The 14,543-nt window shown below is 40.7% G+C and overlaps 1 protein-coding gene across 1 annotated transcript in view; it reads left to right on the forward strand.

Moving 5' to 3' along the window:
• Nucleotides 1–14,543, forward strand: part of LOC106574788 (neurobeachin) — a 293,517-nt gene that overhangs the window by 132,602 nt on the left and 146,372 nt on the right. Inside the window, 3 exon segments of the mRNA XM_082974820.1 lie at nt 261–394; nt 9,371–9,479; nt 9,716–9,868. Of these exon segments, the coding sequence (XP_082830946.1) occupies nt 261–394; nt 9,371–9,479; nt 9,716–9,868 (396 nt within the window).

The raw sequence follows: 14,543 nt of genomic DNA on the forward strand, positions 1-14,543 counted from the left end.
AATCTGTGTGTTGATGGTATGTTTTCTCTCCTGTAGGCTATGAAGGTCATATCGACCCATTTTACAGGGGGTGTGTGTGTGTGTTGCATACAAACCTGTTTTTGTGTGTGAGTGTGCGTGTGTGTGCGTGTGCGTGTGCGTGTGCGTGTGCGTGTGCGTGTGCGTGTGTGTGTGTGTGTGTGTGTGTGTGTGTGTGTGTGTGTGTGTGTGTGTGTGTGTGTGTGTGTGTATGTGTCCTAACAGTGTGTTCTCTCCTGTAGGATGTGAAGGCCGTAGTGACCCACTCCATCCACAGTGCCATCCACTCTATAGGAGGGATTCAGGTCCTCTTCCCTCTCTTCTCACAACTGGACTACACACAACTCAACGACAGCTCTGTGGATACCACCGTCTGGTGAGTAGGAGGGAGGGAGGGAGGGAGACAAGACAGAGAGCTTGTCTGTGGATACCACCGTCTGGTGAGTAGGAGGGAGGGAGGGAGGGAGACAGAGAGAGGTCTGTGGACACCACCGTGTGGTGAGTAGGAGGGAGGGAGGGAGGGAGGGAGGGAGGGAGGGAGAGGGAGAGAAAGGTCTGTGGACACCACCGTCTGGTGAGTAGGAGGGAGGGAGGGAGGGAGGGAGAGAGAGAGAGGTCTGTGGACACCACCGTGTGGTGAGTAGGTGGGAGGGAGGGAGGGAGGGAGAGAGAGAGAGAGAGGTCTGTGGACACCACCGTGTGGTGAGTAGGAGGGAGGGAGGGAGGGAGACAGAGAGAGGTCTGTGGACACCACCGTGTGGTGAGTAGGTGGGAGGGAGGGAGGGAGAGAGGGAGGGATGAGGAACAAAGAGAGAAAGATCCTTCTCTCTCTTTATCCATGTATGTGTGTCTCTCTCTCTCTCTCTCTCTCTCTCTCTCTCTCTCTCTCTCTCTCTCTATCTATCCATGTATGTGTGTCTCTCTCTCTCTCTCTCTCTCTATCTATCCATGTATGTGTGTCTCTCTCTCTCTGCGTGTCCCATAGTCCGAGCCCCCCCAATGTGCCGTTAGTAAGTCTGTATAAAGATGAGGGGCTGAATCCTCTACATGTCTCAGCAATGCACTACCCTATCTGGAGCTGCGCTACTATATACTGTTACAGTACTATGTCGTAACGTTGGATTGATTCATGTGACGACTGCTGTTCATCGAATGATTAACTGTTTATAATTATGTGGTCCCGTGTGGCTCAGTTGGTAGAGCATGGTGGTTTGCAACACCAGGGTTGTGGGTTCGATTCCCACAGGGGACCAGTACGGGGAAAAAAAAAAAAAAAAGAAATGTATGCATTCACTACTGTAAGTCGCTCTGGATAAGAGCGTCTGCTAAATGACTAAAAATGTAAATGTGATTTAAATTAATCAGGTAATTAATTAATTTCCTCTACAGTCTAATTCTGAACATCTCATAATCTGGAAATCTGCACAAACCCGAGTCTCACTAAATCATTCCGTACCACACCAATTGAGTTGATTGTTTATTTACTAACAAGCTAAAATGATAATATAAGATACACAAACACACAGTCTGGGCTATTGATTAGAACTTAGTACGATAAAACAGGTCCCTAGCGGACCAACACAATATGTCCACGTGTTACACGAAATAGGGATTTCAAAAGAGACAGAGAGAGAACATTCTCTTTGATCTGGATATTTTCCACACAACGTACAGTATGCAAACATCAAGTACATAGTGTGAAAACTCTTCAAGTTACAATGTTTTCCTTATAATGTCGTCATTTAACTTTTAATAACATAACAAACAAACAAAAAAAACGTTCCTTTTCATATTCCATCTATCGTCGTTACTACCATTTTGACTGACGAAACATATCGTCCCAAAGTCCATTTATTGCATGTTGCTGTTCTGAGGTAGGTTCTCCATAGGCCCATCATTACATTCCATTCCTCCATAGTGAGAAGACAAAAGGATTTTGTCTGCTGCCTTAAGATTTGCAATGGGCGTGAGTTGTCGTAAATCCCCCCACTTCCATATATCTCTGTCTCTCCTCCTCTGGTGGGTGTGAGAGATGTCTCTTGAAGGAGTGTGGTCCACGGTAACCTGACCCGAACAGGCCAGTCATGACAACTACTATAACGATATACTGTTACAGTACTACTATAACGATGTACTGTTAGTTCTAATATAACTATATACTGTTACAGTACTACTATAACTCTATACTGCTAGTTCTACTATAACTATATACTGTTACAGTACTACTATAACTATATACTGTTACAGTACTACTAACTATATACTGTTACAGTACTACTATAATGATATACTGTTAGTTCTACTATAACTATATACTGTACTACTATATATATAGTACTACTATAACTATATACTGTTACAGTACTACTATAACGATATACTGTTACAGTACTACTATAACTATATACTGTTACAGTACTACTATAATGATATACTGTTACAGTACTACTATAATGATATACTGTTAGTTCTACTATAACTCTATACTGTTACAGTACTACTATAACTCTATACTGTTAGTTCTACTATAACTATATACTGTTACAGTACTACTATAACGATGTACTGTTAGTTCTAATATAACTATATACTGTTACAGTACTACTATAACTCTATACTGTTAGTTCTACTATAACTATATACTGTTACAGTACTACTATAACTCTATACTGTTAGTTCTACTATAACTATATACTGTTACAGTACTACTATAACTATATACTGTTACAGTACTACTATAACTATATACTGTTACAGTACTACTATAACTATATAATGTTACAGTACTACTATAACTCTATACTGTTACAGTACTACTATAACGATATACTGTTAGTGCTACTATAACGATATACTGTTACAGTACTACTATAACTCTATACTGTTACAGTACTACTAACTATATACTGTTACAGTACTACTATAACTCTATACTGTTACAGTACTACTATAATGATATACTGTTAGTTCTACTATAACTCTATACTGTTACAGTACTACTATAACTCTATACTGTTAGTTCTACTATAACTATATACTGTTACAGTACTACTATAACTATATACTGTATGTTACAGTACTACTAACTATATACTGTTACAGTACTACTAACTATATACTGTTACAGTACTACTATAACTCTATACTGTTACAGTACTACTAACTATATACTGTTACAGTACTACTATAACTATATACTGTATGTTACAGTACTACTAACTATATACTGTTAGTTCTAATATATATATATATATATATATATATATATATATATATATAATATAACTATATATATAACTATATATATACTGTGTTACTATACACTCTACTACCATTCTACTACCAGAGAGGAGTTAGTTAATATGACTCCATTCTACTACCAGAGAGGAGTTAGTTAATATGACTCCATTCTACTACCAGAGAGGAGTTAGTTAAATGACTCCATTCTACTACCAGAGAGGAGTTAGTTAATATGACTCCATTCTACTATCAGAGAGGAGTTAGTTAATATGACTCCATTCTACTACCAGAGAAGAGTTAATATGACTCCATTCTACTACCAGAGAGGAGTTAATATGACTCCATTCTACTACCAGAGAGGAGTTAGTTAATATGACTCCATTCTACTACCAGAGAGGAGTTAGTTAATATGACTCCATTCTACTACCAGAGAGGAGTTAGTTAATATGACTCCATTCTACTATCAGAGAGGAGTTAGTTAATATGACTCCATTCTACTACCAGAGAGGAGTTAGTTAATATGACTCCATTCTACTACCAGAGAGGAGTTAATATGACTCCATTCTACTACCAGAGAGGAGTTAGTTAATATGACTCCATTCTACTACCAGAGAGGAGTTAGTTAATATGACTCCATTCTACTTCCAGAGAGGAGTTAGTTAATATGACTCCATTCTACTACCAGAGAGGAGTTAATATGACTCCATTCTACTACCAGAGAGGAGTTAATATGACTCCATTCTACTACCAGAGAGGAGTTAGTTAATATGACTCCATTCTACTTCCAGAGAGGAGTTAGTTAATATGACTCCATTCTACTACCAGAGAGGAGTTAATATGACTCCATTCTACTACCAGAGAGGAGTTAGTTAATATGACTCCATTCTACTACCAGAGAGGAGTTAGTTAATATGACTCCATTCTACTATCAGAGAGGAGTTAGTTAATATGACTCCATTCTACTACCAGAGAGGAGTTAGTTAATATGACTCCATTCTACTACCAGAGAGGAGTTAATATGACTCCATTCTACTACCAGAGAGGAGTTAGTTAATATGACTCCATTCTACTACCAGAGAGGAGTTAGTTAATATGACTCCATTCTACTTCCAGAGAGGAGTTAGTTAATATGACTCCATTCTACTACCAGAGAGGAGTTAATATGACTCCATTCTACTACCAGAGAGGAGTTAGTTAATATGACTCCATTCTACTTCCAGAGAGGAGTTAGTTAATATGACTCCATTCTACTTCCAGAGAGGAGTTAGTTAATATGACTCCATTCTACTACCAGAGAGGAGTTAGTTAATATGACTCCATTCTACTACCAGAGAGGAGTTAGTTAATATGACTCCATTCTACTACCAGAGAGGAGTTAGTTAATATGACTCCATTCTACTATCAGAGAGGAGTTAGTTAATATGACTCCATTCTACTATCAGAGAGGAGTTAGTTAATATGTCTCCATTCTACTACCAGAGAGGAGTTAGTTAATATGACTCCATTCTACTACCAGAGAGGAGTTAGTTAATATGACTCCATTCTACTACCAGAGAGGAGTTAGTTAATATGACTCCATTCTACTACCAGAGAGGAGTTAGTTAATATGACTCCATTCTACTACCAGAGAGGAGTTAGTTAATATGACTCCATTCTACTACCAGAGAGGAGTTAGTTAATATGACTCCATTCTACTACCAGAGAGGAGTTAGTTAATATGACTCCATTCTACTACCAGAGAGGAGTTAGTTAATATGACTCCATTCTACTACCAGAGAGGAGGTAGTTAATATGACTCCATTCTACTACCAGAGAGGAGGTAGTTAATATGACTCCATTCTACTACCAGAGAGGAGTTAGTTAATATGACTCCATTCTACTACCAGAGAGGAGTTAGTTAATATGACTCCATTCTACTACCAGAGAGGAGTTAGTTAATATGACTCCATTCTACTACCAGAGAGGAGGTAGTTAATATGACTCCATTCTACTACCAGAGAGGAGTTAGTTAATATGACTCCATTCTACTACCAGAGAGGAGTTAGTTAATATGACTCCATTCTACTACCAGAGAGGAGTTAGTTAATATGACTCCATTCTACTATCAGAGAGGAGTTAGTTAATATGACTCCATTCTACTACCAGAGAGGAGTTAGTTAATATGACTCCATTCTACTACCAGAGAGGAGTTAGTTAATATGACTCCATTCTACTACCAGAGAGGAGTTAGTTAATATGACTCCATTCTACTACCAGAGAGGAGTTAGTTAATATGACTCCATTCTACTACCAGAGAGGAGTTAGTTAATATGACTCCATTCTACTACCAGAGAGGAGTTAGTTAATATGACTCCATTCTACTACCAGAGAGGAGTTAGTTAATATGACTCCATTCTACTACCAGAGAGGAGTTAGTTAATATGACTCCATTCTACTACCAGAGAGGAGTTAGTTAATATGACTCCATTCTACTACCAGAGAGGAGTTAGTTAATATGACTCCATTCTACTACCAGAGAGGAGTTAGTTAATATGACTCCATTCTACTATCAGAGAGGAGTTAGTTAATATGACTCCATTCTACTACCAGAGAGGAGTTAATATGACTCCATTCTACTACCAGAAGAGAGTTAGTTAATATGACTCCATTCTACTACCAGAGAGGAGTTAGTTAATATGACTCCATTCTACTCAGAGAGGAGTTGAATATGACTCATTCTACTCAGAGAGGAGTTAGTTAATATGACTCCATTCTACTACCAGAGAGGAGTTAGTTAATATGACTCCATTCTACTATCAGAGAGCAGTTAGTTAATATGACTCCATTCTACTACCAGAGAGGAGTTAGTTAATATGACTCCATTCTACTACCAGAGAGGAGTTAATATGACTCCATTCTACTACCAGAGAGGAGTTAGTTAATATGACTCCATTCTACTACCAGAGAGGAGTTAGTTAATATGACTCCATTCTACTTCCAGAGAGGAGTTAGTTAATATGACTCCATTCTACTACCAGAGAGGAGTTAATATGACTCCATTCTACTACCAGAGAGGAGTTAGTTATATGACTCCATTCTACTACCAGAGAGGAGTTAGTTAATATGACTCCATTCTACTTCCAGAGAGGAGTTAGTTAATATGACTCCATTCTACTACCAGAGAGGAGTTAGTTAATATGACTCCATTCTACTACCAGAGAGGAGTTAGTTAATATGACTCCATTCTACTACCAGAGAGGAGTTAGTTAATATGACTCCATTCTACTATCAGAGAGGAGTTAGTTAATATGACTCCATTCTACTACCAGAGAGGAGTTAGTTAATATGACTCCATTCTACTACCAGAGAGGAGTTAATATGACTCCATTCTACTACCAGAGAGGAGTTAGTTAATATGACTCCATTCTACTACCAGAGAGGAGTTAGTTAATATGACTCCATTCTACTACCAGAGAGGAGTTAGTTAATATGACTCCATTCTACTACCAGAGAGGAGTTAGTTAATATGACTCCATTCTACTACCAGAGAGGAGTTAGTTAATATGACTCCATTCTACTACCAGAGAGGAGGTAGTTAATATGACTCCATTCTACTACCAGAGAGGAGTTAGTTAATATGACTCCATTCTACTACCAGAGAGGAGTTAGTTAATATGACTCCATTCTACTACCAGAGAGGAGTTAGTTAATATGACTCCATTCTACTACCAGAGAGGAGTTAGTTAATATGACTCCATTCTACTATCAGAGAGGAGTTAGTTAATATGACTCCATTCTACTACCAGAGAGGAGTTAGTTAATATGACTCCATTCTACTACCAGAGAGGAGTTAATATGACTCCATTCTACTACCAGAGAGGAGTTAGTTAATATGACTCCATTCTACTACCAGAGAGGAGTTAATATGACTCCATTCTACTACCAGAGAGGAGTTAATATGACTCCATTCTACTACCAGAGAGGAGTTAGTTAATATGACTCCATTCTACTACCAGAGAGGAGTTAGTTAATATGACTCCATTCTACTATCAGAGAGGAGTTAGTTAATATGACTCCATTCTACTACCAGAGAGGAGTTAGTTAATATGACTCCATTCTACTACCAGAGAGGAGTTAGTTATATGTCTCCATTCTACTACCAGAGAGGAGTTAGTTAATATGACTCCATTCTACTATCAGAGAGGAGTTAGTTAATATGACTCCATTCTACTATCAGAGAGGAGTTAGTTAATATGTCTCCATTCTACTACCAGAGAGGAGTTAGTTAATATGACTCCATTCTACTACCAGAGAGGAGGTTAGTTAATATGACTCCATTCTACTACCAGAGAGGAGGTAGTTAATATGACTCCATTCTACTACCAGAGAGGAGGTAGTTAATATGACTCCATTCTACTACCAGAGAGGAGTTAGTTAATATGACTCCATTCTACTACCAGAGAGGAGTTAGTTAATATGACTCCATTCTACTACCAGAGAGGAGTTAGTTAATATGACTCCATTCTACTACCAGAGAGGAGTTAGTTAATATGACTCCATTCTACTACCAGAGAGGAGTTAGTTAATATGACTCCATTCTACTACCAGAGGAGTTGAGTTAATATGACTCCATTCTACTACCAGAGAGGAGTTAGTTAATATGACTCCATTCTACTACCAGAGAGGTAGTTAATATGACTCCATTCTACTACCAGAGAGAGTTAATATGACTCCATTCTACTACTGAGAGGAGGTAGTTAATATGACTCCATTCTACTACCAGAGAGGAGTTAGTTAATATGACTCCATTCTACTACCAGAGAGGAGTTAGTTAATATGACTCCATTCTACTACCAGAGAGGAGTTAGTTAATATGACTCCATTCTACTATCAGAGAGGAGTTAGTTAATATGACTCCATTCTACTACCAGAGAGGAGTTAATATGACTCCATTCTACTACCAGAGAGGAGTTAATATGACTCCATTCTACTACCAGAGAGGAGTTAGTTAATATGACTCCATTCTACTACCAGAGAGGAGTTAGTTAATATGACTCCATTCTACTTCCAGAGAGGAGTTAGTTAATATGACTCCATTCTACTACCAGAGAGGAGTTAGTTAATATGACTCCATTCTACTACCAGAGAGGAGTTAGTTAATATGACTCCATTCTACTACCAGAGGGGAGTTAATATGACTCCATTCTACTACCAGAGAGGAGTTAGTTAATATGACTCCATTCTACTCTCAGAGAGGAGTTAGTTAATATGACTCCATTCTACTACCAGAGAGGAGTTAGTTAATATGACTCCATTCTACTACCAGAGAGGAGTTAGTTAATATGACTCCATTCTACTTCCAGAGAGGAGTTAGTTAATATGACTCCATTCTACTACCAGAGAGGAGTTAGTTAATATGACTCCATTCTACTCTCAGAGAGGAGTTAGTTAATATGACTCCATTCTACTACCAGAGAGGAGTTAGTTAATATGACTCCATTCTACTACCAGAGAGGAGTTAGTTAATATGACTCCATTCTACTACCAGAGAGGAGTTAGTTAATATGACTCCATTCTACTACCAGAGAGGAGTTAGTTAATATGACTCCATTCTACTACCAGAGAGGAGTTAGTGAATATGACTCCATTCTACTACCAGAGAGGAGTTAATATGACTCCATTCTACTACCAGAGAGGAGGTAGTTAATATGACTCCATTCTACTACCAGAGAGGAGTTAGTTAATATGACTCCATTCTCAGCCTACAGTTTATCAGGGATTGATCGCAGACACTCTTATCCAGAGCGATTTACAGGAGAAATTAAGGTTAAGTGTGTTGAACAAGGGCACATAGACAGATTTTTTACCTCGTTGGCTCAGGGATTCAAACCAGCAACCTTTCTGTTAGTGGCTCAACACTCTTAACCTCTAGGCTGTCTGCCACCTACATATTGGTGCTTCATGTTTGGTGTTTTATGACTGGTGCTTCATGACTGGTTCTTCAGATTCAATTAATAAATATTTGCTATCATCTACATAACATACTGTATGTATTTACAGATGTGATTGTGCGTGCATGTGTGTGTGTGTGTGTTCTCTATGTTAAATTGTGTGTTTCTGTGTTGTGTTGTAGTGCCACCCTGCTGGCTTTCCTTGTTGAGCTGTTGAAGAGCTCCGTGGCTATGCAGGAACAGATGCTGGGGGGGAAAGGATTCCTGGTGATCGGGTACCTGCTGGAGAAGGTAAATATTCGCTCACAATACTATTGATTGATTGACTGATTGAGTTACTGATTGATTCTTCATTCTCTCTCTCTCTCTCTCTCTCTCTCTCTCTCTCTCTCTCTCTCTCTCTCTCTCTCTCTCTCTCTCTCTCTCTCTCTCTCTCTCTCTCTCTCTCTCTCTCTCTCTCTCTCTCTCTCTCTCTCTCTCTCTCTCTCTCTCTCTCTCTCTCTCTCTCTCTTCCCCCCCCCCAACAGTCGTCCAGGGTCCACGTCACCAGAGCGGTGCTGGAACAGTTCCTGTCCTTTGCTAAGTACCTGGATGGGTTGACCCACGGAGCGCCGCTCCTCAAACAGCTGTGTGACCACGTCCTCTTCAACGCTGCCATCTGGATACACACACCCGCCAAGGTAGGGACTGAGAGAGAGAGAGTGTCTGTGTGTGTCTGTGTCTCCTGATCAACTGTACCGTCTGGATACACACACCTCCACCAATATGAGCCCAGCGCAGCCTGGCCCGTATTGTTCTGTCCAGATCCTATAATCTTGCTCCAGAGGTAGCTGATTCCCCACAGCAACTGGAAGGAACATTTTTTGTGAGAGAGTCAATAAAGGAATTTAAAAAAGTGTATATAATTAGAATGGTAGAAGAAGAGAAGAAAGTGAGCGAAAATATAGAAGGAGAGAACAGCTGAAAAGAGAGAAGCATTGGGGGGAGGGAGCGAGAGAGGGGAAAGAGAGAGAGCAGTGGGTAAAGAGAGAGGAGATGGAAGAGAGAGTGAGGGGAAGAGAGAGAGGAGATGGGAGAGAGAGAGTGGAGTGGAGAAGAGACAGAGGAGATGGGAGAGAGAGAGATGGGAGAGAGAGAGAGATGGGAGAGAGATAGAGATGGGAGAGAGAGAGTGGAGTGGGGAAGAGAGAGAGGAGATGGGAGAGAGAGAGTGGAGTGGAGTGGGGAAAGAGAGAGGAGATGGGAGAGAGAGAGAGATGGGAGAGAGATAGAGATGGGAGAGAGAGAGTGGAGTGGGGAAAGAGAGAGGAGATGGGAGAGAGAGAGTGGAGTGGGGAAAGAGAGAGGAGATGGGAGAGAGAGAGTGGAGTGGGGAAAGAGAGAGGAGATAAGAGAGACAGCAGTGGGTAAAGAGAGAGGAGATGGAAGAGAGAGAGAGAGAGAGAGAGAGAGAGAAGATGGAAAAAGAGAGAGAGAGAGGAGATGGAAAGAGCGAGAGAGAGAGGAGATGGAAAAGAGCGAGAGAGAGGAGATGGAAAGATAGAGAGAGAGAGGGAGATGGAAGAGAGAGAGCGAGGAGATGGAAAGAGAGAGAGAGAGGAGATGGAAAGAGAGAGAGAGAGGAGATGGAGAGAGAGAGAGAGAGAGGAGATGGAGAGAGAGAGAGGAGATTGAAGAGAGAGAGAGGAGATTGAAGAGAGAGAGAGGAGATGGAAAGAGAGAGAGAGGAGATGGAAAAGAGAGAGAGAGAGGATGTGGAAGAGAGAGAGAGAGGATGTGGAAGAGAGGAGATGGGAGAGAGAGTGGAGTGGGGAAAGGAGAGAGGAGATGGAGAGAGAGAGAGAGAGAGGAGATGGAAGAGAGTAGATTGTTGAGAGAGAGGAGATGGAAGTGAGAGAGAGAGGAGATGGAAGAGAGAGAGAGAGGAGATGGAAGAGAGAGAGAGAGGAGATGGAAGAGAGAGAGAGAGGATGGATTCAGCTCTTAACGATGTTCATTTGAGCTGGCTAATGTCAGTTCTGAATTAGCTGTTGCACTAGTGGGTATAGTGCCAGTTCAGTATATTCCACTACCACTTTGTTAGGGACACCTCGTTAAAGAGAGCCATCTCGTTAATGCTATTTCTAATCACCCTGGATGGTAAGCTCAGAGCTGAATAGTGACAGTGTGTGTGAGGGGGCTAAGGATGTGGGAGTGGGAGAAAGTTGTGTGTGTGTGTGTGTGTGTGTGTGTGTGTTGTGTGTGTGTGTGTGTGTGTGTGTGTGTGTGTGTGTGTGTGTGTGAGAGAGAGAGAGAGAGAGAGAGAGAGAGAGAGAGAGAGAGAGAGAGAGAGAGAGAGCGAGAGAGAGAGAGAGAGAGAGAGAGAGAGAGAGAGAGAGAGAGAGAGAGAGAGAGAGAGAGAGAGAGAGAGAGAGAGGAGAGAGAGAGAGAGAGAGAGAGAGAGAGAGAGAGACGGTGGTTGAGAATGAGCGAGGAATAAAAATGTTTTTAAATGTCTGAACTTAGATGTTGTTTGTGCAAACTTCTCAGAGGAGGCTAGTTGTGCCTGAGGTGGTAAAATGAATACATTAGATATGGTATTACAGATGGCAGACCAATAGTTATGTAGAGAAGAGCAGAACCAAAACATAATTGATTAATGAAGCAGGAGCTTGGAGCACCTGTCACAATACAGGATGGACATCAGGATAGATTATTAGAGAGATCCTGAGTTTAGTCCAGTGAGAGCGGTTTAGGATTTTGCATTGGATCAAACCATGTTTAGGATTTTGCATTGGATCAAACATGTTTAGGATTTTGCATTGGATCAAACCATGTTTAGGATTTTGCATTGGATCAAACCATGTTTAGGATTTTGCATTGGATCAAACCATGTTTGGAGCAAATAGAAGAGGAGGGGACAAGGTTACAGAATATCTTCATGTGTCGTCAGTCAACTCATCACCTAGATCCTGTTCCCATAAAAGTTTTTAATAACTTGTGAATGAAGGATTGTGAAGAGAGTCAATTATGATCATAGCTATAAGAAATAAAAACCTTTTACAGTTGGGAGGATGGTGTGATTCATGCATCAGGCCCACGGGAAGACTGGGGAATTGATTAATGCATCAGGCCCACGGGAAGACTGGGGAATTGATTAATGCATCAGGCCCACGGGATAGACTGGGGAATTGATTAATGCATCAGGCCCACGGGAAGACTGGGGAATTGATTAATGCATCAGTGGGAGGGTCCACGGGAAGACTGGGGAATTGATTAAAACCTCTTCAGCGTCTCATCCCGTTAGCGGGATCAAAATCCAGCGAAAAATCATATCGCCATTTTTTTTTTCGTTTTATAGATACACCTCTCCTGAATCGACCCACGTCGTCCGATTTCAAAAAGGTTTTACAGGAAAAGCAAATCATTAGATTATGTTAGAGGAGTCCATCGTAAAAAGCAGCAACGTAGCCATTTTTCCGACCAACCACTTGCATCACAAATAACCAAAAAACAGCTAAATGCAGCACTAACCTTTGACAAACTTCATCAGATGACACACCTAGGACATCATGTTACACAATGCATGCATTCTTTTGTTCAATAAAGTTCATATTTATATATGAAAACAGCATTTTACATCGGCGTCTGACATTGACTAACTATTTTCCCGTCAAAAGCATCCGATGAAACAGTGCTACATTTTACTGAATTACTATTCGAAAACATGTTTAAAATGTAATATTGTCATTCTAAGATTTATAGATGAATATCTCTTGAAAGCACCTGTCATACCAGATTTAAAAATAACTTTACTGGGTAATCACACTTAGCGATAAAAGGGGATGCGATACTCAGAAAATGACCTAGTAAATACAGCTCGGCGCCATCTTGGAACAATCGCAGATCACATCTAATGTTGTATAATATTGTCAATAATCCCTTACCTTTAGTTGTCTTCATCAGAAAGCACTTCCAGGAATCCCAGGACCACAACAGATGTATTTTCGGTCGAAAAAGTCCATCCTTTATGTTCCATTAGCATGCTGTTGTTAGCGCGTCTCAAAGCAGTATCCAAAAGCTCTGCCGGCCGCGGGACAGCCGTGTCGGGAAAAAGCTATTTTTTCCCATTTAGGTTCGTTCAAACATGTCAAACGTTGTATAACATACAATTTTCAGGGCCTGTTTCAACAAGAGAGCCAATAAGATTCGAGGGGGACGATTTCAATGTGTTTCAAAACGTTTCCAAAGGTGGGGGTAGACAGGGCCGCCGGCGTCATAATGGTGATGGCCCTCCCCCTGTGACCAATTTCCAACGCGTCTCATTGACTGAGTTTCGACAGTAGAAGGCTCAAAACACTTTGTAAAGACTGGCGACATCTTGTGGAAGCAATAGGAAGTGCTCAAATAGCCATAGTTCACGGTGTGAATAATAGGCAACGACGTGAAGTTGAGTCCACAATTCAGAATTCCACTTCCTGTTTCAATCGGTCTCGGGGTTTTGACTGCCATATGAGTTCTGTTATACTCACAGACACCATTCAAACAGTTTTAGAAACTTTAGGGTGTTTTCTATCCACAGGTATTAAATTATATGCATATCCTAGCTTCTGAGTCTGATTAGTAGGCCGTTTGAAAATGGGCACTAATTTTTTCCAAAATGCGCTGTGGCGCCCCCTATCCTAGGGTTAATGCATCAGTGGGAGGGTCCACAGGAAGAGTTGAGAGGTCACGTCACGGACAAAGATGCTCACTTGTAAATATCTTAAGAAATGACTATTCGGAAAGGTGGAATTTAGCTGAGTTGATGGCACGATGCAAACCTTCACTTTTAACACACATTTTGTTACGTTACAGCCTTATTCTAAAATGCATTAAGTAGTTGTTTTCCATCATCAATCTACACACAATACCCCATAATGACATCACAATACCCCATAATACCCCATAATGACATCACAGTACCCCATAATGACATCACAGTACCCCATAATGACATCACAATACCCCACAATGACATCACAATACCCCATAATGACAAAACAAAAACAGATTTTTATATATTTTAGCAAATGTATTAAAAACAAAAAACTGAAATATTACATTTACATAAGTATTCAGACCATTTACTCAGTACTTTGTTGAAGCACCTTTGGCAGTGATTACAGCCTCCAGTCTTCTTGGGTATGACGCTACAAGCTTGGCACACCTATATTTGGGGAGTTTCTCCCATTCTTCTCTGCGGATCCTCTCAAGCTCTGTCAGGTTGGATGGGGAGCGTCGCTGCATAGCTATTTTCAGGTCTCTCCAGAGATGTCAGATCGGGTTCAAGTCCGGGCTCTGGCTGGGGCACTCAAGGACATTCAGAGACTAGTC

This window comes from Salmo salar, chromosome 04 (assembly GCF_965601325.2).
Source record: "Salmo salar chromosome 04, fSalSal1, whole genome shotgun sequence".
Lineage (NCBI taxonomy): Eukaryota > Metazoa > Chordata > Actinopteri > Salmoniformes > Salmonidae > Salmo > Salmo salar.